We start from the raw sequence: 26,173 nt of genomic DNA on the forward strand, positions 1-26,173 counted from the left end.
CCTGCAGATCCTAACTCCTACCACACAAATAAGAATAAAAGCATGGTAATAACCATGTCAGGCCAACGCCCACTGGACCTGCTGCCAGTGCTGGCCATTAAGCACCAGCTACAGGTGTTTATGTAAAGAGCACAGGGACCAGAGGATCACCTGGTATGTCCTCTCCATTTCCAGAAATCAGTGATTTCCAAATTCATTGTCACCAGTAGAGCTATGCTTCAAGAACAGATCTAAGCCCCTTCAAAACTATGTATATTTTTGGCCTCTGCAATAGCTTCCAGCACCTATTTCCACAATTTACTCATGCATTTTATGAAAAGGCATCCCTTTTTGTTTGTTTAAGCCTTCCACTTGCAATCTACAAAAGAAAGAAAAGAAAGAACATAAAGAACATAAGGAACATAAAGGCAAGGTACAATCTTTTTCCTAGATGTACTTATACTTCTAGATGTCTATAAAAGCTGATCCTGACCAAAAGGGCAAGACGCAACATACAGTGGGTGAAAGCAGCCAATACTTTAAATGATTAATGATCTGCAATTCTCAAAGCTGCTTTAAAGTCACCTACCTGCTGTGCCTCATCTCCTCTGTGTTGAACTAAGAAAATACAGTCAACTGCACTACAAGAAAAGAAAAATACCTTTCGTTTCTTGAAGGCTCCTTTGGCACCAGGCACGGCTTCACAAACACGACTGATTGCTTCCCTGAAGAGACAGAAAAAAGCCTTATGGCAAATGAATGTGTGGGTTTCTTCATTATACTTGAAAAAGCACTGGGAGAGCAATGCTTCAGACTGTATTTCTGTTCACAAGTGAGGATAGTTAGTTGGTCAGTTAGCTCTCTTCTCAAGGCTAAAACAGGTGCCATTCAAATTTAGACGACTTCAGTGTGAAAGAGAAGACAGTAAATAGTCAACGTTAGTGTAAAGAAGAGCATCTTCAGAATAACAAAGATTAAAAATGTTTTATTGCACTATTAAAAAGACCTTTTCTCACCTTAAATTAGAATATTTGTCTTAATACCTTCCTCCAGGTCTTATTTTTGTACCTTATTAAGCCAAGAGGAATCTGATCGTAAGATGTGTCTTTAATCAACATTGCTTTACACCGTTTTTTTAAACCTTTCTTGTAATGTGAGGGGTAGTAACTATCATTTTTCTCACTACTATACTATGCACTTTTCCAGTCAGAACAAATCCACCTGGCTTCCGATAATATCAGTACCTTAAAATATTCCTGGTAACATGCATGTTGTATACAATACAGGTGATGAATGAAATTTTAATTTGTATTTGTTGAATATGACCTGAATAATTTATCTGTGGCCTGTACTTACATTGCAAGCAAAATCACTGCCATTAACATTTTGCTACGATTTCCTAATATTACTTTATTCTTCCCATCGCACTCAGGTTGAATGAAAGGAACCATGTTGAAAATGGATTTGAATTCATACTCTCTCATAGGAGAGTAACTACAAAAACTCTTGAAGTCATACTGCTACAAAAAAATCTTACAGATCCTCTCAGTATTTAACAACTTATTATCTGAATAGTCAATCTGGTTAGTATGTAGAATTTTCTCCCATGCACACAGGGACCTTCCTGTGACCATTAGTTACAATGCTGTGATAGACCTGTCCCGTTGATACTGTAAGACAGAACAGTTGCACAGGGATGAGTAAAGCTGACTCCAAGCCTTGTTTAATGGTTTTAAATATGGATTGAGGCTAACAGCACATTATATTGAGACCTAAAAACATGTGCATAACACATATTTTATGCAAAAGAAAAAATACAGAATGGGAGACAATGAACTAAATGAGCTAAAGAACAGTCAAAATAATCAAAACCTTGAAACATCACCTTGATAAAAACATAAATTATTTAATTTTATGCTATGTGCAGGATGATATTTCAACCATGCATTAGGCGAATGCACAGGATCAACAACTGAGTCAGGAAAGAATGTCATATACGTATCAGTATTCAACATATAATGGCTCAGAAAGTGTCACAGAAATATCTGGTTGCAATCAGTAATCACTACATAGCTGTGCCTTGGGTGCTTTCACCTAGGACCCCATCCAAAGTACAAATCACCTGAAAGAGTCGCATGAATTTATTAGTTTTTGAGGGTGGGTGGTTCTAGGGGTGGAATAGGCCTTGCAGCAGGTTTAAACTCCTGTCATTCTGAAGAAATGTGAGGTTTATAGAAAGAAATAGTAAACCAGCTTTCAGGCACACAATCCTTTCTTTAGGTCCAGAGGAGATCTTGTTTGCTCCACAGCTTGTCTTTTGCTTTTTCTGACTATATGTACTCATCTAATAAAATTGCCCCTCACTACAAACCCTGCCTTGCATATGCCTTCAGACCATCACAGCTACAAACACACTCCATTTCATAGCTCAGCACTTGTATTTTGTTCCCACATTTGCCACAGTGCTTCTTTGACTCCAAACAAGTGTTTTAGTTAGAGTAGCTACTAACTTTTCTTAGAGAGCAAGTAAAAATCTGTTGGCTTAAAAGAGCAGCCCTGATGCATTTTAGAAATGTAGCACAGCAAGCACTACACACACCGATCATCATGATACTGAGACATAGGTTACTCCTGAAAATGTAATCAGGAAAAAGAAATTTTCTTCTCCACCAAAAATGCTTTTCTTTGAATCAGGTAAAGCAAACAGACGTGATGTTATACAGAGGCATTCCCTCAGCCTTGATACTGAGTTAAAACTTGTGGTTTCCCATCTTTTTCTTGCTCTGAACCAAATCCTTTGGAAGCAATGGATGTGAAGTCTAAGTCCTGTGGTTGACCCCAACCCACTGCTGTCTTTCAGAGCCATGGCTCTTGCTTCCCAGGCATTTTGGCTGCAAGTCGCTGACACAGAGGCATCATCCTTTTTGTTTCCTCCAGTGGTCTGGTTAGCACATTGAGATCCCTCATACATTTTGCCTCTCACAAAAAGCATTTGTCTTTCAGAGATATGAACTGTGCTTCAAGGATAAATTTGCCTGTAACTTCCTTTCTCTTCCTAATTGTCTCCACCATCTCTCTCTAGCAGCAACATGGAGCAGGTAGGAAGAAACGGGAATTTTCAGGCCACCGCACCTGACAGAAAATGTTTACAAGCTTGTTATTTTTCTGGTGCATGGCTGGGATTTGTAGTGGTTTTTGCTACTACCTCCTCTGCCTGCCAGCTCCTGATAATCAGATATAAAGCATGTTACTCAATAGACCCATCTAACTCAAGGACCTTGTTGATCAAAACTGCCACTTGAGTGTAGGAGAGGAAATACACCCGCTGAAGAGGCTGAAGCCCAGGGCTGAGGTTGACAAGGCAGCCTTGGCTACTGTTGGTACTCCCTGCCTCAGCAGAGCAGGGAAAGCACTAAGCAGCTAAAAAGTGAGGATATACATCCCCTCACTCAGTAACAAAGCACTATACATTTTCCAACCACCTGTCTTCCTTTCGGTAAAATATCTTGGTTTTACCAAACTCGGCGTTCCCAAAGTCTGCAGGAAGACTGGAAGCAGGAGAAAGGACCTGAGAAAAATGACAGCTTGTTGAAATACACATCAGATGAGGCAGGATGTCTGAACTTGAATTTGACAATTCTTTTAACCTCAGTTTTTGAAATGCTGTGAATACTAAAGGTACTCAGGCAACCGCAGCATTTAAGTTAACAATGCTTTTGGTGAAAATGCTGGGAACTTCAGAAAAGTTGTCCACAGAGGAAATCTGCTAGGGCAAGGTCGAGCAGCCTGGCAGCAACTCTGTGTACGTGTACCAAAAGACAGTACTTTTCCCACCTGGGACTTAAGGAGTCTTTAAAGAAGTATCTTATGACAACAGGAAGAAAAAGGATGGCTGAATATCTGCCCCTGCACTGATACGCACTTTTTCCAGGGGAAGGTTCCTGGATCTCTCTGTTAGGAATGTTCTAGATCCTTTTTGGGGGGTCTTTATACAGATAGCCTGGTGATGTGGAAAAGACATCCTGAAGACTTCTTTCTACCTTGCATTGCCAGGCAGCACAGGGCAGACAGAAGCTCTTTTTTTTTTTTTTTTTTTGCAGCAAACCAAATTTGTAAATGTCTCTACAGCACAAACACCTGAGCCACAAATGAAGCCCAGAAACAGATATTGCTGCTAGGCTGAGAGTGCTGTTACCTGACTTGTGCATGCAAACGCTTATCTAAGGAAGGCAAAAGCAGAAGTTCTGGACTATCTCCATGGCTAAACAGTTGCAGAGAGTTTGGAAAAGTTGGATGTGACTACATTTGCTTTCTTTCCAGTACGGAAGTTATTCAACACAGACACACATTACACCTTTCTAAGCCACATGCTGTTTCATTAGCTAGGCTCAGATAAATACCAGTGTAGAGTTATCTTGATCTCTTGTAAAATTAGCTACTGCGCTGTCTGCAGTAGGGACCACATGCTGAGTTCCAAATCTGTCCAAGAGTATTTTTTGCTTTGCAGATGGTCATACTGTGGAGTCATTTTCTTGGCACAAAACTTGTTGTGTATTTTGAACATAATTTCAGCACGCAAATGTATCCAGTGAAAAATTACCAAATGCATTTTCCAAGGCTGACCTATTCTGCTTTAAAGTGACTTGACATCTCTCTGAGACAGAAAAAAGGACATTTTACATTGCCATTTTGTTCCATTAAAAAGGCTAATGCCCTGATATTTTTCATAGCTTTAGTCATATTTTACTCTGACTGTTATATAAAGTAGCCCACTCAGGAAGCTCAAATCTGTTCCTCTATGAAACACCATCACATGAAAAAAACCTCCCTTCTTGTGGTTTCAATGATTGTTTTTTGGCTGTGATGCTAGGTTTTGTTGTTGCTGTTTTTAATTAATACAATTTAATTGATTAAAAAACAATTCTGGAACTCATATTTCAGGGAAATGACAAGCACATACAAACTGCAAAGATTTTCTCAACATATCTGGAAAAAATATAGCCATCTCAAATATTGAGACAAGAAACTGTACCTAGTTTTTAGTTTGAAGTGTTTTGTACGACAAGACATAAAACCTACCAATATCCTCATGTTAATATCTTCTAGTATCCTATAGTTCCCAAGTTTATCTTTGTCACCTCCAAAGCATAGGGCTTCATCAGTTGAAAAAACAGACGTCAGAAGATGGACTATTTAAAAGAAAGCATGACATGTCTAGGAGAATTGTACAGAGGGCTCTCAGTTATTTCTTAATAGCATTGTATTCCTGACAATTATTTTAATAATTTAAAAATAGTTACCAAGTGTTGTACCAGTATTTGCTGAGGAGAAACAGAGTCTATATCAAATACAAAAATAACTTGCTTCTGAAAAAGAAAAAAATGGAGACCAAAAATACATTTTAAAAAATCATTTAATAATTGAAATATTATTTGTTCATTTGCAAAACAGGCAGGATGAGAGTGTGCTGTCTGAAGTAGCACAGGGGACAGTCACGAGCTCTGAAGACTAAAGCAGTATATTTCTGTTTACAGAACTTTAAATGCCAACTGGCAAATTGACCATGTCTGGAAGATGTAAGGCTGGAGAAGCAGCTAAGAAAAACAGAACAGAGAGTATGGAGAGAAAGGGGAGGCTAACTGTGTGGTGTCGATGCGCCTACTGCCACGAATTCAGAGTACCGCACAGGGAGTACCCCTGTGGGGGAGCCCCCCCCGAAAGCAGCGCAGAGACCAAGTGATGCCGTTTGCCACATCAGCCTGACCAAAGCGAAGCCTATCCTGACCGCACAAGTGATGGAAAGCCTGGAAGAAAAGGTTTGTGGAATAAGGCGACATCGGCAGACGTGGCACTCAAGCTGTTGTCACTCGTAGAGCAAGGAGATGACGCCGCCTCCTTTTCTTCCCCTCAGCTCCTCCGTTTTTCTTGAAACAGAGTTTTTTCACATGTAGAAAATCTACAAGCAGAAAATGAAAGGAAGCTGGCCGACTTCATTTTTGGTTTATTGAATAAACTTTATACAGTAACAGGGTAGGCTTTGGCAACTGTAAGACATAGAGTACCACATGCTATTAGGTAAGCAGCACGCAATCTATCCAATGGCTGTTATTCTTAAGCTCCTGCATCTTCAGTGTGAGACATCAATCTGCTAACAGAAGTCAATGCACTTGAGAGGACCCTTTTGCTTTTACTGCTGAAGAAACCTTTTATCCATTGGTATGCTCAATGACAGCTCTGTTCTCAGTATTTATAGACGATCTAACTTTAAGGAATATTTGAGGCAATTTCAGTACAATCTGTACCTTCTTTTATAACATGCCAGTAAGTTTCAGAAACTCTGTTTCGTTCATCAGTAACAAAGAAGCCTACCTGATCTTGGTTACTTCTTCTAATACAGTAGTTCAGAACAATGGCCTTATTTTTAGAAATATAGAGTGAAACTGTTTATCCAGTGGCATACCTTATTGAGATATATCTCTTCACTCTGCATGCGCACACGGTCAGCTTTGTGCTTAGCAAAACTGGAGCAAACACATCCACTTCTTCCTTATAGCTACAGCAAATGTATGCCACAAACAGGCAATGCCAGAGAGGCATAAAACTGCTCGTCCACTGCTGAGAGCACAGTCATATATATATGCAATTAACGGTTATTTAGACTCTGACAATCTTGGTCCAAAATCTGGGGTACTTTTCAAAGAGGAAGCCTCTTAAAATATTGGTTGCAACTTTTATGAACATGAACTGCAGGTATACAACACCTTGATGTTTTGAAAGCATGGCTACGAAAGCCTTCCTTCTGTACAACCGTCCCTCTGCTGAGAACAAGGTCAATGATAGCAAAAGGCTGAAGAAAAATGTACTTGGACATTTAGATCTGTTACATAGCTCCAATCCTTTAATTTCTTTTGTGACTTTCAGGCTTTTTTCTACTCAGCCTGGTCTCTAGCTCTTTATTCTAGTAGTGGTCAGGGTGATGGAGAAAGTGAAACTAAAATGGTCTTCTGTTGCTAAATCAGGATCATAGTAACCTCCAAACTGGACCCAGCCTCAGGTCATTTACTATAGTATCTTCTCTCTCAAAAAGTAGCCCATAGCAAGTATTTCAAAGAAAGGCATAGGAAACCTTACAAAAATAAAATGAAAAAATTTAGTCTAATGAATATTTCTCTCTAACCCCTAATTGACTTCATGTCCAAAGCAGGACTTTGGAGATAGATATATTCCAAAACCTCAGTTTTATTAGAGGGTTAAAGTTCTAACACTGCCCTCTTGAATAACCACATAAGATATACGACATTTTATAAATATACAAGCTGTATTTGCCAAAAAGGACCTTCCAGTGGTGATGAACTGTCTGGTGCAACTGGACATGTCATATGAAAGACACCCAAAATTCCTTATGCCTTTGTTTCTCTGTGTAATCAAGCTGCTAGCTGCTATTAGCAGAACTTGAGAGTGCCTCTGTTTCCAAGGTGCTAGGCATTTGTTAACTTTGCATTGCAATTTGCATTTAAAACTTGTTAAGACCACTCTGCCTCAGTCCTTCTGCTTCTGCAGAATGAGGTAGAGTCATCAGCCGTCTGAAAACTGAGGGTACAGCTATACCCATAACTGCTTCCCTGACCATTTAGCATTCAATTCTCCACCTTTGCCATCCCCTGAGAGGCTCTTTGCTTTCTCACAAAGGCAAGTGGAATGGGCGAGGCGCAATTAATTACTCTCACTCAGGCTTTGCATTACCATACATTAGAAAAATTAATCCGAATACTAGCTAACATTTTCCCCACTAATACTACATCAAAACCAAAAGATTTCAATGTTAAGCATACAAAACCTTATTTATTCTAACTAATTTCTGTGCTAATGACAGCTGAACTAGCAAAATATAAATTATTCTCTGACACTATCAGGCACTCTCACTGTCATTGCCCCACTTAGAGGTGTGCTGTATGAATTATAAGGATGTCCCCATCCACTTTTGGGAATCCTGCTTCCTGGTGAGGCAGGTGAGCAGTAGTCAGCACCCTGCGCTTCCCAGAGCTTTCCCCTGAAGTAACCGTGCACAAGGAAAGAGGATTCTCCGTCACAATCCTTCCTGCATACAGCTGTGTATCCAGACTGCAGTGAGGGTATGCCTGTTCTGCCGTTCCCTAAGCACCATCCCCTAAGGACTACCCCACATCCAAAGTCCCTGTAGCAGAAAGCAGGGGTGAACCACACTCACCTTCCGAGAAAGAGAGCATGTTAAGGAGGAGATTGAATACAGAATTCACTGCAGACAACACGTTACCTATCCACCTTCAAAAATCACAGGGTAAACATTCTTCCTTTTCAATGTCTTCCATCCTTTTTTCAGTGATGTTTGCTACCAGTGAATTTCTGCAAAGAATACAAATATGGTTGAAAGAAACACTACATCAAGAGAACATTGTTCATATTGTTTAGCATTGGACTCAAACCCAGCTCTAAAATCTGGATTTCCGTCATCTCCCCTCCAGAAGCTTGGGATATCGGCATAAATAGGTTTGGTTTTCATGATTAATAAAGTTCAGGCCCCAAATCTGGAGTGGAATCGCTTTCAAATTGTCTAGCCCAACAGATTAATGGAGAGGACTGGGATCAGAGTTTGGATTCGGGTCCACTGCTGATACAAAGTATTTCCGTCCTCTGATCTACTTGCTATTAACACAACATGCAGTGTAACGTTTTGCTGAGCATGGGGAGGTGTGACTTTCTGAAGCCGCATGCAGTAGACTGATTGCATTCAATTTGATACCAATGAACATGCAGCCTTGTAGTCCAGACACTGCTGTATGACAGTGCATGCATCATTACTTTAACTTAATCCAGTGCATAACCACACTCATGCATACAACACAGTAGTGAGGACTCATTACACTATAACAGATTTAACAATAAGCATACAAACATATTATATGAACTGCAAACACTGCACATGTTGCAAAAGAATTTTACCTGATTTTTTTTTTTTTTATAAACAGCCTGAGGGCACAAAGGGCCTGGCCACACAAGCTTAAGAGTGGCCCCTTTCTGTGACGATGATGGTAGGTTTCAGATGAACTTAGGACCACTCGCCACCTGCAGTTAGCTCAGTAGTAGCTCTTGCCTGCTAGTCCTCCTGTTCCTCTGCTATGTTGAAAATTATATGCTTCTGTTCATCTTGCTGGCCAAGAAAGTCATCTTGACTTTACATGTGTTACAAGAATTATCACTGGATAATTAATGATGCTGGCTTTTATTTATCATTATGCTGACCCTTGGCTTGCGCATCCATTTATTTGCTCAAGAATTCACACGACATTACATTCATTACACAAAAGAATAAATACAATACAACTGATTAAACCTACTCTAGTTCTCCTATTTCTCCCGTAGTGAAAGAATCTGGAGACTTCATATGCATAATGATAATGGGAAAAATCTGTTATAAGTTGTACATAGCTGTTCATTTTTCCTCAAATCAGATCCAAAATTAGGATAACAATACCTTTTGTCAGGCACCAGCAAGGTTGTTAAGAGCTGATAGAGTATGACAAGTGAAAGTGCTTGCTCACTGCTTTCACATAAAGATAAATGTATTACTGCAAGTTTTAACATTTTATGAAAAAGCAAAACAAAAACAAGTCACAGGCCAGGTACAACAGCGTTAGATGGCACAGGTTGATTTTTCACATGACTGTGGCAAGGAAGGAAAGACCACTGGCCAAACTCTTTACAGTCGGATTTCAATCCAGTTCGTAGAGTTGAAGTCACAGTTCATTTGTCAGACTGGTGCATGCATATACACTGATGTATATGCTTTCCTAATTATTAATTGTAACAGCTGGGATTTTCAAAGCCATTCAGATCAACCTTCTCCCATTAACTTCTTATTCAAAACAGGTGTCTAATTCACTTGATAACTGGAAATCTTAGCCCAATTTTTAAGTAATTTCTAAATGTTCACCCAACAATTTCAGTGCCCTTCACAAGCACTAATTCATTTAATCACACAACTGTATATGACTGGGGCTAAAGTTTCTCCAAAATAACACCCAATATTTGCAGCAGAGCCAGAGACTACACTTCTCACCCTCCCATGACTGAGCCACAGAAGAATTTTTTCTTCTAGGGTTTGGTGCTGCTCGTCTTACTTTGGGGTCTTGTTCCTCCTCAAGGCTAGCAGAGACATAAAGTGATATATGCAATAACCAGAAGACAGAAAAAAGGCAAATGTAGGATCCTAATCACTGACTTCCTATGTTTGATCTCTGCAACATAGAGGAAAAGCAAGGGTAAGAAAACAGGCAGGGACAGGGATGTGAGGCAGTGCTAGAAAGGGAGTAAATGCTTTGTATGTGTCAAGCATGATGTGTGCTCGTTAGGAAGAGATGCATCCAGACTTCCACACTGAATCAGGTAACTTGGCTCATCTTTTCTAACCGTTTTTTTAATTGTATTTAGTAAATACTGCATATTATCGGAAGTCATAGTGGCCCACAGTGGAACACCTTCTTCCCTGTCTGGTTTTGCATGGTCTTGGAAAAAAATAACAGGTTAAACAGGTGTGACGTATGCAGTAGGATAAATTTATGAAGTTATGGGTCAGAAAGGGATCAGAGCTGCCTTGACATCTCTTTCTCCAGTTATCAGAAACAGCACAGAGAAGTTTACACAGTCCCACACACAGAAGAGCTTTTACTGCAGGTATGGATCTAGGTTCCTCAGCTGGAGGAATCACAGCTAACACTACTAGATCTACAGACTCAAGCCTCAGTCACACTCCACCACAAGCCATCAGGTTACAAGGACAGTTTTCCTACTGGTGCCAGGCTGCAGAGAAATCAGCAATCGACATACCTAAATATAAATATATGACATAGTAGACATAAATGTAACTTTCAGCTACTTTTATTTTATTTGTGATCAAGGGGCTGCACAGACCATTTGGTGCCAGGTGTCGTCTTAAGAGGAAATTGGTGCCTGTAATATCAGAACAGCCGCCTTATTAATTCAGTACATATCTTGAGGCCTACGTTATGTTTCTTAGGGCACATGAGTGAGTTAACCAACAAATGTGAATTTTAATAATTCCTTAATAATATTCTCTTAATAAAGACTAGGCTTGTATGTGAAATGCTACATGACAAAGCATGGCACAGTCTGCTTCCTCTGGGTATGTAAAACTTAAGACATGGCATGGGGATTTCTAGAGCCAGATGAATTAATGAAATGCAGACTAAGATGTTAGATCCCCATTCAAAAGTCATCTAAAAATTCCTTTCAAAAGGAGTTTTCAAAAAACTTTCAAAACTGCTTTCAAAAAAGTTTTAGATCAGGAACTACAGGATCAGAATGATGAGTTAGTAAGTCTTCATTGTTTTATGACAAACAGAAAACTGCAAATGCAAAATAACAAGCAAAACAGGAAGATATAGTCTCCTGCTTGAAGAAATATCCTGTGCTTTAGAAGTGGTCAGAGGAAGATGAGCCACAAAAATGCCCACCATGTAGTCAAATATGCTATAACTTCCACAGAAAAAAATTATAATTCCAGGTCTGTTTCACAGTAAAAGCCAAAATCATTTTTGCATTGAAAGAACTATAAGACAAAGATACTTTTTTTTGTGCAGACCATACTGCTTTAGATCAGTAAATATGCTTAAGTATTAATGGCAGACTATGCTAGTGAAGATATAGAGTGAGAGAGACTCTGCAGAAAAATACAGTCAAATTCCATTCACATTCAGGTATAGAATACAAAACCAATAACTATCACAACTGTTTCACAAGCCAGTATCATATAACTTCCAAGTGGTAAACACAGATGTGCCACCTGCATTGGAACTACAAGTCTGCTTAGACATGAAATCATTTTAAAAGGTCACTGCCGCAAATATCATAGAAATGTGCACAATGAGTTCAAAAAAATAGAGTAGCAAAATTCTCAAATGCCTCCACAGACTACATTGCCTGAAAATCAGAATTCCATCAGCTGAGTGTCCTTGTGTTTTTACACCCCTTATCAACACAGTATCTTGACAAATTAATGATCAACATTTTCACAGGGTCCAATTCAAAGCTGCTGTATGCAAGTGTAACTCAAAGTCAATGTATATAGAGCGTTCAATCAGCATCCAAGCCTAAAAATAAGTACTTTTTCTCATTTAATAGAACAAATAATTAAGCTGCCTAGGTATGACAAATGGTCTATGGTAGACTATCAGCAACTGCAAGACACCTCAAAGAGGTGAAATTCAAGCACTGAATCCAGTCATATCACTTTATATGTGTTCATTTGGAAAGGATTACTTCATTATTTCAATGCCAGAATTTGAAAATGGGGTCTCCAGTTGCTAGAAGATGTCAGTGTTACAGTCCTCTGAAATCAATGACCTCAGCTTTTTGAGTGAAAATGCCTGCAAAACACTACTTCCTATAGTTCTCAGAAAATAGTCTTCTAGAAAAAAAAATTATTTATGGACACTTCTTAAGACAGCGCTGTACTTATGTACCGCTCTTACAAAAACACTGTGACAGGTTTAGAAGAATTGTAATAAGACCTGATACAAGCTTATTGTTTCTTACATACAGTCTGGAAAAGACAACATTCTTTCATTTGTCTCTGGTATCACTGTGGTGATATGTTTTCATTTATATCCTTTTTACAGCCAATTTGTAATCTGACATCTTTTCAGAAGAAATTACTATGAAAACTATAAACATGGAGCTCCAAATCAGCTCCCTAGACTAATTTGACAAATGCAATGTATATTTTAAGCATATTCTAATTCTCACTTGCTTAAATGTAATGAAATTAGTAACCAGGTAAGTGCTTTATTTGGCATAAGAAACAGGCAAAAATTTTCTACAGCAGTTCTTGGCATATCAAAAGACCAGAAAGAAAATATCCTGTAAATCTTGTTGGAGCTATACTAATACCAGGTGAGAGATTTACCTGTAAAAGGAAGACTAAAAAGTTGACTCAGAGTATCTAAAAATTATTTACTACATGTTTTGCCATCTTCCTGGCCTTTCCACCTTGGGGACACAATTTAGAAGTTACTTTAAAAACATACTTTTACAAAGTCTTACCTTGCAATCTGTGTTCTAGTATTGAAGTCAAGAGATCTCATTGAGCGTAAGACTTCTATACACCCCAAGTACTGTAAGGAAAAAGAACCAGTTGGAAAATGTATTATAATTATACTTGAGTTCTGCGAGAAAATTAAGCTAATCATTAAAAGGCATTGTACAATTCTTATTTTTACATTCGATTTATCCTATGTGTATGGTAGGTTTTTATGATTATGTTCTTGTATGTCACAGTTTTCTTCCATGAACATTTTATTTCATTTAAGTCTCAAGTTCGGTTCAACATGTCTTTTTACATTTAATCTAATCACTGTAATACACCTAGTTCATAATGTGTTGATGTGCTTTTTAATTTTCCTCTACCTTAATTGTTTCATTTTAGATACAAAGCTAGCCAAAGGAAAAATAATATTAATGGAAAAGGAAGTGTGGTAAAGCAAATTAATCTAGCACTGGTTAGTAGGAAAATCTTATTTAAGAGGGAAAGAACTAAGCCTCATTAGTACAAAAAAAAGGTACAATGTAGCAGGGAAAGCAGAAAAGAGCACCAGCAATCCAAAGAGGATTCCTTAATAACTAGCTCAAGGATAGATGGGATTTAATATTTTCACTACTGACACTAGAATAAAAAATGCTAACAAAATATACTAATAACCTGTGCTGGGAGATGGCTTCAGCAGGGTCATTCAAGAGAGGAATGACATAAAGGCTAGCTAATATTAGGAAAAGACGAGACTCATTGAGCCAGATTTCTGCACTGCATCTCTATGAAAAAGAGGGATTACCATCAGAAAATATGTTTAAATATAACAGTATCTATCACAGGAGTGAGAAAAACTCAGGTGAATCTTCCAGACTTGCTTGCAAAAGTGGGCATAATTTGCACGTGCTGAAGTCTACATGCAGCTACAGCTCTATTCAGATATTTGTATAGTAGCTTTGCACAAATCAATTCACGACTGGCATATCCCATGGCAGTATCTTTGCATGTAGGCTAGGTACTCAACCACACACCTGACTTTAGAAAGCCAAGGAAACAGGGATCAGTCTTTACATAATGAGCCTGATAATGTTGTTCCAGTACTGTGTTTTTATATCAGCTTTTATATCAGTTTTATATCCATTCATATATCTATTTGCAGTATAATGCAATCTATTTGGGTATGAAACTGGTGCAAAAATACCAAGTGAGGCCACCATTTTGTATCTGTTTGGGATTTTTATTTATACTGAAAAAATGATCCGTTAATTAGAGAATTACTACATCATTAACTATACTATCTAGAACTTCAGCAATGCATTTTTTATAGAAATACATATGTCACAAACTGTTTACAAGCTGAGGGAGTCTCTAGTTCATTTTCACATGACCATTATTATTTAATTTATTGCTATCAAATGTTATGAATCCATTACAACACTGAATAAAATGAAGTGACTCATTTCATTAAATTGCTCAAACTTGGATTATAATAGCCCACAGTTTCTGGGAAGGGTTGTTTCAAGATCCATTTCCTAAAATTTTTTATAAATCTCCTGCAATCTTACGTTTTTTGAAAAGCTTGTAAAATCCTCATGGAAAATGTCTTGTCTACAGAGATCCTGCCACATGGAGCTTTCAAGCTAAGGGCCATACTCTCAAGCTGTTTAGATTGTGAATGCTCCTCTGTCAGTGCAAATTAGGTAACCCTTGTATCTTATTACAAGTAGATTCCTTTCTTACATATACTTCTGCCTGAGTACTTAAAGCATCCAGAACAACATTTTCATGCTCTGATGCAGGAAGTTAAGCCATTAACTCTATTTTTAAGTATCTCAGAAGGTGAATTGATTTGCCTGGAGATGAAGTTCATTAAACATCAGTTGAGATAATCAGCTGAAGTCAGTTAACTTATGCCAATATACAGAATGAAAGGTCTCTTCTCCCAAGTAACAAGCTATAGGACAAGAAGAAATGGCCTCAAGTTGCACCAGGGGAAGTTTAGATTGGATATTAGGAAAAATTGCTTCACTAAAAGCATTATCGAGCATTGGAACAGGCTGCAGCGGGAAGTGGTTGAATTGCCATCCTTGGAGGTATTTAAAAGGCAAGTAGATGTGGCACTGAGGGACATGATCTAGTGGTGGACTTGGCAGTGTTAGGTTAATGGTTGGATTCAATAATCTTAAAGGTCCTTGCAACCTAAATAATTCTATGATTCTATGTTTTCTGTACTCTTTTTGTGTCGTTTTGCTTTAGTTCAAGATGATTTATAGACAAATTTTCCCAAATATTAGTTTCATATGAGATACTTTTATAATTATATATGCTATAAATGCTATAATTATTCAAAGGGATCCTCGTGATTTTTTGTTACTGAGATACTTGGTTTTCATTATTTCATAAACCTGCTCATTTGGACCGCTTGTTACTAACACACTCTTGGATTGCACTTGTTCCTTCACTTATCTATATTTGCCACAAGTCTTTTAAAGTGAAGTAATTGTACAATTTTCAGAACCAACATTTTAGAAGCAAACTCTAGAAGGCAGTTTGACAAGTACATGCAGGCGTGCAAATAAATACACAAACACATGTGCACACAAGTCACCATTAAAATAAACACACAAATAATTAGACAAATACCCATAAACATATTTCGAAGGCGTGCATTTAGACTCCTTTGAGTCATACCACCTGATCTGCATTAACAAAAGTAGAGACAAAACCAGACTGAAGGAAGGTCAGATGGAAAAATTACCCTGTGCTTGTTTTATGTATAGCATGGAGACAGCTGAACACGACATAGTAAGGCTTGCAGTATTCCTGACTGATCAAGGCAAAGATGGCAACTGATTTTCTGGGATAAAAGATGTGAACACTTAATCACCACGGCATGTTTTCAAGTAACAAAATTACTATAATAACTGACATTCAAAAGGTCCAAAGGCCAACTACAGGGACATATAACTCACCTACTGCTATGCTTCAATTATTCCCCAAGACCAACACTGCTCTCTAAAAATATCCATTTGAAGTACATCCTGACAAGGATCCACAGAAAGGAGACATACAACCAAGATAGCAAGTAAATAAATTATTCATTTATTTCAACAAATAAATAACCTGATTAAAAAGAAATGCTATCTTTTGCTTTAGGCATTCCATGAAACATTTAAAACATAGTTATAAAACAGTCTACTTCTAAAAAAAAACTCCTCTTCAGCCAGCACTTAATGTATATTCTAACCAATCAGCTACTGAGCACTGTGATATTTATGAGCTCCCACTAGCATCCTCCCTCTCATTGCTCAGGAAACAAATATACCGAGATGCAGCCCACCTTCAAGTATTAAGATTTGGGACTAGCAGTTGCAAGCTCTCTCAGATAACATTCTGCCTTCTGTTTACTCTCTGGTATCTGAATGAGTTCCCAGCTTGTGTACCTTCATTGAATGGCACTATGCCCCGAGGAAAGCGTCTTTCATATGAATGAATACCTTCCCATTCAGAGGTTTTATATTCATAACTAGTACTCTGCATGCTAAACAGCACCTTGCAGAAGCTGATGTAAATCTAAAAGCAGAGTGCCACATACTCCTGGGACCATACCCCTCTCATTGCATGAGGTTCCAGCATCCTTACTGGTTACATTTTTTCCAGGTAAATATAAGAGAAGGCCATACATCCCAGGTTTCTGGTTTGTCCCGTAGGTGAAGATTTCTTCCATATTCCCTAAAGTACCTCTGCCTTCTCTATGATGCAGTCAGAAAATTCCTAACAACTATAATTTTTTACTGTACCCTGTGTAAGAAAGGGTATTGAGTTCCCCCAACATTTGTCAGAAACACACAGTTCAACACAGGAGTGCTGAGTGCATTCATGAGCTTGGAGTGAAGAGAAAAGGCAAATGAGGAGATTCATTTTGCTCCATGAACATGAACAACCTTGTTCAGTGTTTCCTAACAAGCTCATTCAAAACACCAAGTTACTGGAAGAAATTTTTCATTGTTTGACTCAGAAGCTAGTAGTAACAACAGCAAGAAATATTTTTGTAAAAACGTCACAAGATGTATCCCCATACAGCACTGCGGCAGGCCAACCTAAGAGTGACAAATGCTTGAATGGGATACGCACGTCTAACAGCAGCTAAGTGTCTGCCCAGAACATGGGTAGCGTGAAGATCTGCCTATCACCCACCCTCAAACAAAATAAGGACTCCTAATCTCTGAGTCTGAACTACTGGAGTATCATAAGCTCACCAAAACTGCATGGATATTCTTAGTAAAATAAGATAGACTGGTTTTAATCTGTGTAACCAGATGACTATCATCAAATCTGAGTGGTTCACAACATTGCAGATTGTACCTGCAACACACAGAGCCTCGTGCAGGCTATGTAAGAGATAACAAGGTTACATCAGCAAACAGCACTTGCATTGTTAGACAAAAATTAGCCAGTGCCTTCAAATACTGATGTTTCTGAAATCTGTGCTAAAGTTATATAGCTGCAGCCTGGGGACTCAAAAAATAGATTCAGATTCCCGGGGTTCTTGGTGGTGTACGCAGATCTAATTTTTGAAAATAAAAATCTCTGAAACATATTATAAGGTACCCTGTAATAAGCTCATCAATTCACTGCAAGTGTCTCACCCACAGGCTTAGGCTGTGCTTTTACTTGGCAACTATGCAAAAGTGAGTATCTTCTTACTTACCATATCTGTTCCTCATGTGTATCTCAAATCATATGTCTACATTTTCATGATTCCTTTTTTGGGGAGGGTTGGTTGCGTTTTTCTGCAGGCTTTTTTTGTTGCATTTTATTTTTATTAGTCAAAGAATTAAAGTATGCCATGAAAGTAAATAAGTAGTTAGTATGAATTGACTAGTGCGTGTTAATTCCAGCTGAGGACTCCCGTATTTAAAAATAAGACCTTTTATTTCAAATTCACATTATGTTGCTTCTATTGCAACAGGCATTTATTTATGCATCAAAATGACAGTTCATTCTAATTTCAGATATCATCATTAAGAGCCAAAGGGGCTTACAAAATGAGAATAAGAGCTCCACCATGTTCCACAATACTCTGACTTTCAAGTTTGCAATCTACCCTAAATCATACAAAGATTCAAGCCTAGACACACCCTAACAAGCAGGGCAAAATACAAAAGTAGTAACAGCCCAGAACCAGATTTCAGGATAAGTTTCTCCACATGTAACTGGGGGCCCAGTAAGGATTTTTAATATCCATATTGATGCACAAAAAGGAGAAGAAAAAAACCACAAAAGCAACACAGGTCATAGCCAGAGAGTACAGGACTGATAATGAGAAGTAGCCTGCAAAATTATTTTTTCTCTTTAGCAAATTAATAAGGAACAGTAAACCTGAATCCTTTTGCTATCATTTAGATGAATTTCCCAGCTTAACTGACTTTACAATACCCACTTTCTAAACAAATGAAGTGAAAATAAAAAAAACCAAAACAAACCAAAACAAAACCAAGCAACTGTAATCAGAAGGTGCTCCCTGTAATAAAATAAACTAAGTAAAAAGAAAAATAATACGTGCCACAATACTACTTAATTTTCCTAATTGTGCTTCAACTGAACATTTTCTACCTTGCATACCTTACTAATTTGATTGAGACATGCATCACAAATTACTAATTCAGCTAATCATCAGGAAGAGATCACAAAAAGAGAATATAGCTTATCACAACATACATTTGTTTCTTTACTTCATAAGGAGATCATAGTGTAGTTATATGTATTTGATTAAATTACATAGTATCCTGAAGCAGTAAGTTTATTAATCTGTGTAGACAGTGGCATCTTAGGAGCATTATAAATTCATTAAAACACTAAATTTTTATGTTGAAAAAAAAGTTATAAAAATAAATTTTTCTTAAATACTTCAGGCACACCTGGCAATACAAAACCCTCGCCGGTCCATAAAACCAGCCTCTGATTGGCAGTTACCAGTCTGCCGGGTACTTCATAGTATCCATCCACTAACAGAGGCAGAAGTCATTGACAAAAGTCTGTCTGAAGAAATACAGGAACAATACAGTCCTTCCTATTTTTTAAGATAAACTGGGCACAGAGTTATACCTAGAATTCAAAATGCATAATTATCCTTTCAGTTACCCATAGCAAAATGCCTTACTCTGTGGTAAAGCACTTCCACTGAAGGCTGTAAAGACATTGGCACATGGCAGAAGGACCTTTTCTTCCACATCTTCAGGAGGAAAGGTAACTGCTTGGCATTTTTGTAGACAAATCTTCCATCCTAACTCACACAGCCTATATAAGGAGGACATAAAGCCTCCTCCCCAGTAGTTCTGCACCCTTTGAATTTGACATAGTGTGCACACCCCTGTACCAGGCTAGCTCATCGGATTTGTGAGGAGGGCAGAGAATGTCTGGAAGCATGGCTCTGCATCCAGGTAGGTGTGGGAATCCTCTTTTTAACATGAAACAGTGGCTCCTCATCCTGAGCACAACAAAAGTCCCAGGCACAGGAATTTGACCTTCCCGAGTTCTTCTTCACCTAGATTCTCCCATTAGTACAGCAAAATGAAAAGGAAAGAAGAAGAGGGTGCTAAATAACAGTGGGAATGCATTGCATGTTACCCACAAACCTAGCAAGCTTCTTCAGGAGCTATCCTCTTAAGCACAGTTACCTTTAACTGCAATAATTTGCTAATAACACTTAGTCTTTAACAACAGGTAACACTGACCAGTATTTACAGCACTAACATAAGTTTTTATAAAATTTTGTTTCTAATAGTAATGATTTAAAATTTGATGTGTTTATACAGCAGCTTGAAAAGCATAAATCCTCTCACCAGTTACCAGAAACACTTTCAAACCATTTCAAAAAGGGCAAAAGGTTCATTTGGTCAGGCTAAATATGGAGGCACCCTATGGTTTTAATTCACATTGAATGAAAGGATTGCCTTAAAAGGAGGGGTACTCTGAAGACATCTCTACATAGCAAAGACTGAAGCCATTGTGCATATTCCATCAGTACAGCAGACAAGAGGCAGGATGTGAGCCAATGCCATGAACAGTTACGAGGACTGAAGACTGTGGGAAGCTCCTAAGGCTGAATTTACACTTGAAATCTTTTCCATATAGAGTTACTGCATTCATACTGAAAAAGAGTGAATATATAAAGGGACTTCATACATATGATGCTAGCCATTGGCCTAAGGATGTGGCTTAGTGACCTGACCGGGACATACATCCTGATGGGAGCTCAGAAGATCTTTCTGGACTCAACGGTCAGCTAGCCCACTGGAGCACAGGAGCTACTTCTGGAGCCAAACCAGAACAAAAAGTAGCAGTAAAGGGAGGCACTTCCCTCTATTACAAAAAAAAAGTAGCATTTCCTGAAGACCTGCACTCTAATGTGCAATAAACTTTCTTCTTTTTTTTTTTGCTGTTGTTTTGTTGTTTGTTTTTTTTTTTACCTTAACAGCTGCCCAGTGTTAAGATGGTGCTTGCCAAACCTCAGGCAAACCTCTTCCTGGTAGGTGAAGAACCGCTGTATGCTGGCCTGCCATCACCGTGGCAAACATCCCAGCCAAACTCTGGCACCACAGAAATCTGAGGGTCACCCTTTCACCGTGGGTGTTGCTGATAATGCAAACCTCTCACCAGGCAGACAAGGCAGCCTTTGGCAAACACTGGCTACCATCGACTGAGCAGATGGCAGTGTGGTCGGAAGGTCTCACATGCACACAACAGTTCAGATTTATGTCAGCATACATAGATATTTTAAGCAGAAGGATGGAATGGAAGATTAGTTCTGTGACATTTCTAATGTAGGGTGAGTTACAATATTAGAAAAAGCTGTGGGCAGAAGCAAGACTGGATATTCAGAGAGAAATAAATTTGTATGAGCAGTAGACACAGAGCTTTAAGTCAGCTGCTAGAGATTTCAGTTTCTCTGGTAGTTTGGGATATAAATATTTGCCTTTAAATGCTCTGCTTAGCTATCAAGTAACACGATACTGAGATCTTACCTAACACGAGTGTTATTCTCCCAGCCATGCCGTAGTCTCCTGCCTGTCCCTCCCTTTGGGGGACATCTTGGGGACTACTTGAAGAGGCAGATCTCTGAGTGTACCTGATAACTGTGCTCTACCAGTGAATGCAGAGCTCTGTACCTCTGCCCCGCGTTTCCCCAGTATTTGCACAATGGCACTCCTGCTCAGGGGAGCTGCAATCCTGCATGAAAGAAACACTGGCAGCCTCGTTCTGAATGAGGAAAAGGTCCTATATTTAGACATTGTCAGAATCTAACACAAAAAATGTGTCATAAACATATGCTGTTGTGAAAAACAGAAAGGCACTCTTCTGTGCTTTCATACTTCTGCAGTTGGTAATTTTTATACCAGGAAGTTATCATGTATAGAGCTTTACAGTGAATCAATATTTCCTCCAAAGGGTTTTTTCTCATTAAAGAATGCATGTTCTAATCCAGACAGAAAACTCTAAGTCAGGATTGATTGAATGGAAATGGAACGGAAAATCTAAAAAGAAGTCATCTTCAGGGTTCAACTACAAATAAGCCTTGACCCTTAGGCTGTGAATTTATCATCACAAATTGCTCCACAAGACAAGTAAACCAACTGAGCTTCTGAACTGGTACAAACGATGATGGATATGACTGTCAATAGGTTTGCATTTCTCTTGGAAATAGGTGGTTCCCTTCCTCAATGCGTGAGAAGGGATTACAGTTCTCCCAAGAATACCTCCAATTTTGGCCAACACCTAGCTCTTTCCTGTTTCCTGTTGTACAATAACTGCCTTCTGTAGTATAAAAATATTTCAAACATCCCTTTATATTCAGACTTTAACAATTCTGCACTGGTGAATGCTAGCCTACTCTTTCAACAAACTGCCTTATCTTGTTTGAACACAAGGCTCACATGTGTACAACTGTGATAATGAAGGGATTTAGGAGGCAAACACACATACTTTGTGCACGAGATCAGTACCTCCCAGGGTTACTTCTATGATGTATATACTTTGGTTCATTAATTAACACATTATTTTTAGTATACTTCAATGCTATTTTGGCAACTTACGATGTTCACGATGTATTGCTTGTCTATTTTGTTCTTTGAACCGAGTTCTTGGATTTTCAGCAATGCTGCTAAAATTACGCTATTAAACTATTTTAGTAAAAGCAGTAACCTTCATAAGCTCTTGATTTAATTATCACAGTACAGTTATAAAACATTTTCATAAGAGGCTGCAGGGAAATAATACTTTCTCTGTATGTCTGTGCCTTGATATATTTTGATTCACTGCACTAAACAGAAACAGTGTTTGTTTAGCATCCGGAGTACAAAATAATAAAAAGAAAGGTCACGTTTTAAAATTTTCACTGCATGACTGTGAGTCACTGCACATTTGCTAGACGTCTAGCTTTAATCATGTAAAGCCTTTTACAGTGAATTTCCTGAAGATTTTCATACAGGCTTTCAGTCATAAGTAAAGCGAGACTGACTTCCAGAGGGATTCTGGGATCAACTATAAAACAAAGTGCCTAGTATTGACTAATTAACACTGAAAGGCTGTGAAACTTCTTCAAAGAAAGGCAGCTACATTCTTGTATTTCATGTCCATCTTGCACTGAATTGCTTAAATGATAAAAAAGGATCAATCCACCTTAACACAACAAAAAATAGTTCTTATTTACATAAACCTACTCTTATTTCTATATATTATATACATGCATGTATTTTTTATTTATACACAGACCTTGAAATCCTATATATTGACTTCAAGCATGCACAAATATACAGTGCCGCTGTTATTAAGAATGCTTATCAAGAGTCCTTAAGTCTAAAAAACCACTGATTTTTTATTATTTCTGAAATGCAGTATATAAATATTTATAAGCTTTAAAGTTTCAGTGGGCAGCTGTGCATATCTATTAATAAACTGACAAATATGATTTTATATAAAAAGATATCATGATTTGCCAACTCTGAAAAAACTGGGACTAGGTTATTCTTTTTTTTCCCCACAGAGATCAGAAAGCCTACGAAGTCCGTCTTCAGTTGTTAGGGGCTCATATAAACAAAGATGCCTTGGAGAAGATATGGACATCTGCTGAATGCCTCAAAATCTTGTTAACAACAAGGCACAGAGAGAGCACAGCATTTGCAATAAAAAAAAATAATTTTGTGCCACCAATATCAGGACCGAAGGACAGAAGGTAGAACAATACTAAGCAATACTTTCCACGTCTGTTAACACAACTCTGAAGCATGATGAAGATTCTGCGTGACTTTTACCAGTTGCTGGGGAAAGGAGATACCTGAAGAAAAGCTGTGCAACAATGTGCAATATTTTCACCATATCTCAGAATAGAGTTTCCCTCTGTTGATAGAATGTATTTTCACTTGATTTTACTAGAATAAACCAGATTCATTTCTACTTTTTTTTTGTACCAGAGTTGCAGACAGGAGTAGTTGTAGAAATCTCAACACAACATGAAAATATGCAACATCTTAACAGCAAGAAAACAATTAAAAAGTTTATCTCATAAACCTCCCAAAGAAGAATCCATTCTATTTCAGATACACCTCCAATTCTCAGTAGATATTAATAGTGGGTTTACATTTGTCCCCTGTGAAAGCATTCTGGCAGCATCTCACAATCCAATCATACGGTAATGATTCAGAACCCCTTAAAAAAATAACAAAGGCCAAGGATTCAGCTAGGGGAAGAAGAATATATTTTATCTTATCTTGAAAAGCAATTTCTTAAGTCAACTCTAAGGTCTCATTTCTTGCTAGTAAGGGGAAAGATACCACTGGGAAGCAAATTTTGCTTCTGACTATCTTCTAATCTCCAACTCAAATGGGGTTGAAAACAACACATCTTCAAAGAAAATACCTTTTTCTTATTCCTTACTCGTATGTGGACGAAATAAGATTGCCAACATCATGCTCAATAATATTCACGCAGTACAGATGCTAAATGGGCTAGGCTTTCACAAGATTCCACAAAAATCCTGTATTGGTAGCTTTGTATGTACAGTATTCCTTATATTATTATTTTACAGGTATATGTTTTTGCACGCAAAAACTCAGAAATACTCAAACCAGAAATGCACACATTGGGCAACAATTTATTCTATTACTTTAAATGTAAACACATTCCACATTATTCCTCAATTTTTTGTATGTGTCAAAAGTTTTCTTTAAAAAAGGCTACATTTGAGAAAAACTTTAGTTCGATAGTTTTCAGGTTTAATTTTAAAAATATATAATACAGGGCAAATGCACTTACTGCAGCGTGTTATTAATCAGTGTGAACCATTTAGAGTATGCACTGCAGTATTACAGGTGAATTGTTTCATTTTCACAGTTGCATACTTTAATTCAGTGAACAATTTCCAGACTGTTTTGCTTGCTACCTTGAATATCCACTAAGATATATTTCCCTTTAAAGCACCATGCAGATTAGTTCTAGCAGCTTATGTTCTGCACCAGAATTCCTTTAACACAAACATGCAAAAGCTTCTGCAACCAAAACATTATGCTTCAATAGTTGAAAATCATTAGACGTTTGAAACTGTACATACGGACATGTAAATATATCTAGTTATCGAAGTATTTATACTACCTCAGTCATTAAGTAGAACTGCTTGATGAGGAGTATTATTAAAGCACAGACCCAAAAGATGGAAGACCTAACAGGTGCTTTTCTACTATACCGAACATAAACCTATGCTAAGTATCTGTGATGCTATATGGCTATGCTTTCAAAATTGTACTTGTGGAGGTGTGACTTCAGTTAAAACTGAAAATCCAAAACATAGAGGGAGGGAGAGGGATTCCTTTTTTTATATTTATATATATGCTGCATGTACCTCTGATCTTCATCACAAGAGTCCAGCAATTAAAACACATTTTTTTCCTGAATCTTTATCAACCTTCAGCTTTCTTACGCTTAAGCTATAGTTACTTGTGTTCACAATAAGGGTGCCCAAAAGATGACCTCCAACGTGTAGAACAGAGGAATAATCCAAGAGATGTCCCAGGTTGAATTTAAAGCATGAAAAAAATTCTCTAAAAGGTCTTCTTGCAGCATAGAGGCCAGGAAGGATCCCAGCAGAGCAGCTCTGTGGGGCCGGGAGCACCATCAGGCCCTAATGGCCCTGAACAGCCTGCCTTGGGACACCTCCCCACACACTCTGCCCAAAAGCCCCAAGGCCAGTGTCAGCTCAGGATGGACACCTGCAGCTCCCAGTTTGTGCCCCAGCACTGAGCAGCCCTGCTTTTCTACCTCCCTGAGGGTTCACGTAATGTTTCTATTTACTTAGTGCTTTCTGCTTACTTTATGACTACAAAATTAATTTACAAAAGGCTCAAAATGACAGAAGGATACATCTTCAACCATCAGTATTTTAAGTTTTCTCTTCGTGAGTGGGCCTGCTTTATGTGCAGGCTGTTTATCCAATGCGACTGTTGCTGTACCGAATGAATGGTAATGTGACACTCAAATCCAGGGTAAACTACACTACATAAATAACAGTATTTTAAGTAGTCTCAATCTTGTTTCAACTTGAAAAGTCTGCTGCACCTAACTCTACAGGCTGCACATCAATTCTACTTCTTCAGATGCCTCTCACATAACTCACTACTCTTTCTGCCTATCACTGAGCTACCTGAATCGCAATTCATAACACTGATCTAAAAAATACATTCATAAATATTGCTCATTTCAAGCTCACAACATATACCAGACTAAGTCTCTACATGAACAAAACATATCTTGTATCCCACTGTGTCCAGGGTATTCTCCACAACTCTGACCCTACAGAACATCCATACATCGTATGAACTTTGAGCTTATAAACAATTTATTGTTTTTTACAAAACGTGTTTAGGTACGCGTTTCATAGGGAATCTCCCTGTCTGCTGTGGCATGCACTGTGTCCTGGGTGACCACCTCTGACAACTACTACAAGTGTATCACAGAAAACCATGATTCAAAGGTAGCATCTGCTGACCTGGGAAAAGCTGTCTTTCTGTCTCTTCAAAATTTCTACTCTAACTTCTGTCATAAATGTGCTCAGTTTGCAAA

At 38.2% G+C, this 26,173-nt stretch overlaps 1 protein-coding gene across 1 annotated transcript in view; it reads right to left on the minus strand.

The window, feature by feature from the left end:
• SHC3 (SHC adaptor protein 3) overlaps nucleotides 1-26,173 on the minus strand; it is a 63,941-nt gene that overhangs the window by 29,189 nt on the left and 8,579 nt on the right. Inside the window, exons 2-3 of the mRNA XM_009505297.2 lie at nucleotides 13,078-13,148; nucleotides 641-704 (exon numbers count right to left, since the gene is read on the minus strand). Of these exons, the coding sequence (XP_009503592.1) occupies nucleotides 641-704; nucleotides 13,078-13,148 (135 nt within the window). The remainder of the gene's footprint in view (nucleotides 1-640; nucleotides 705-13,077; nucleotides 13,149-26,173) is intronic.

This window comes from Phalacrocorax carbo, chromosome Z (assembly GCF_963921805.1).
Source record: "Phalacrocorax carbo chromosome Z, bPhaCar2.1, whole genome shotgun sequence".
NCBI classification, from domain to species: Eukaryota; Metazoa; Chordata; class Aves; order Suliformes; family Phalacrocoracidae; genus Phalacrocorax; species Phalacrocorax carbo.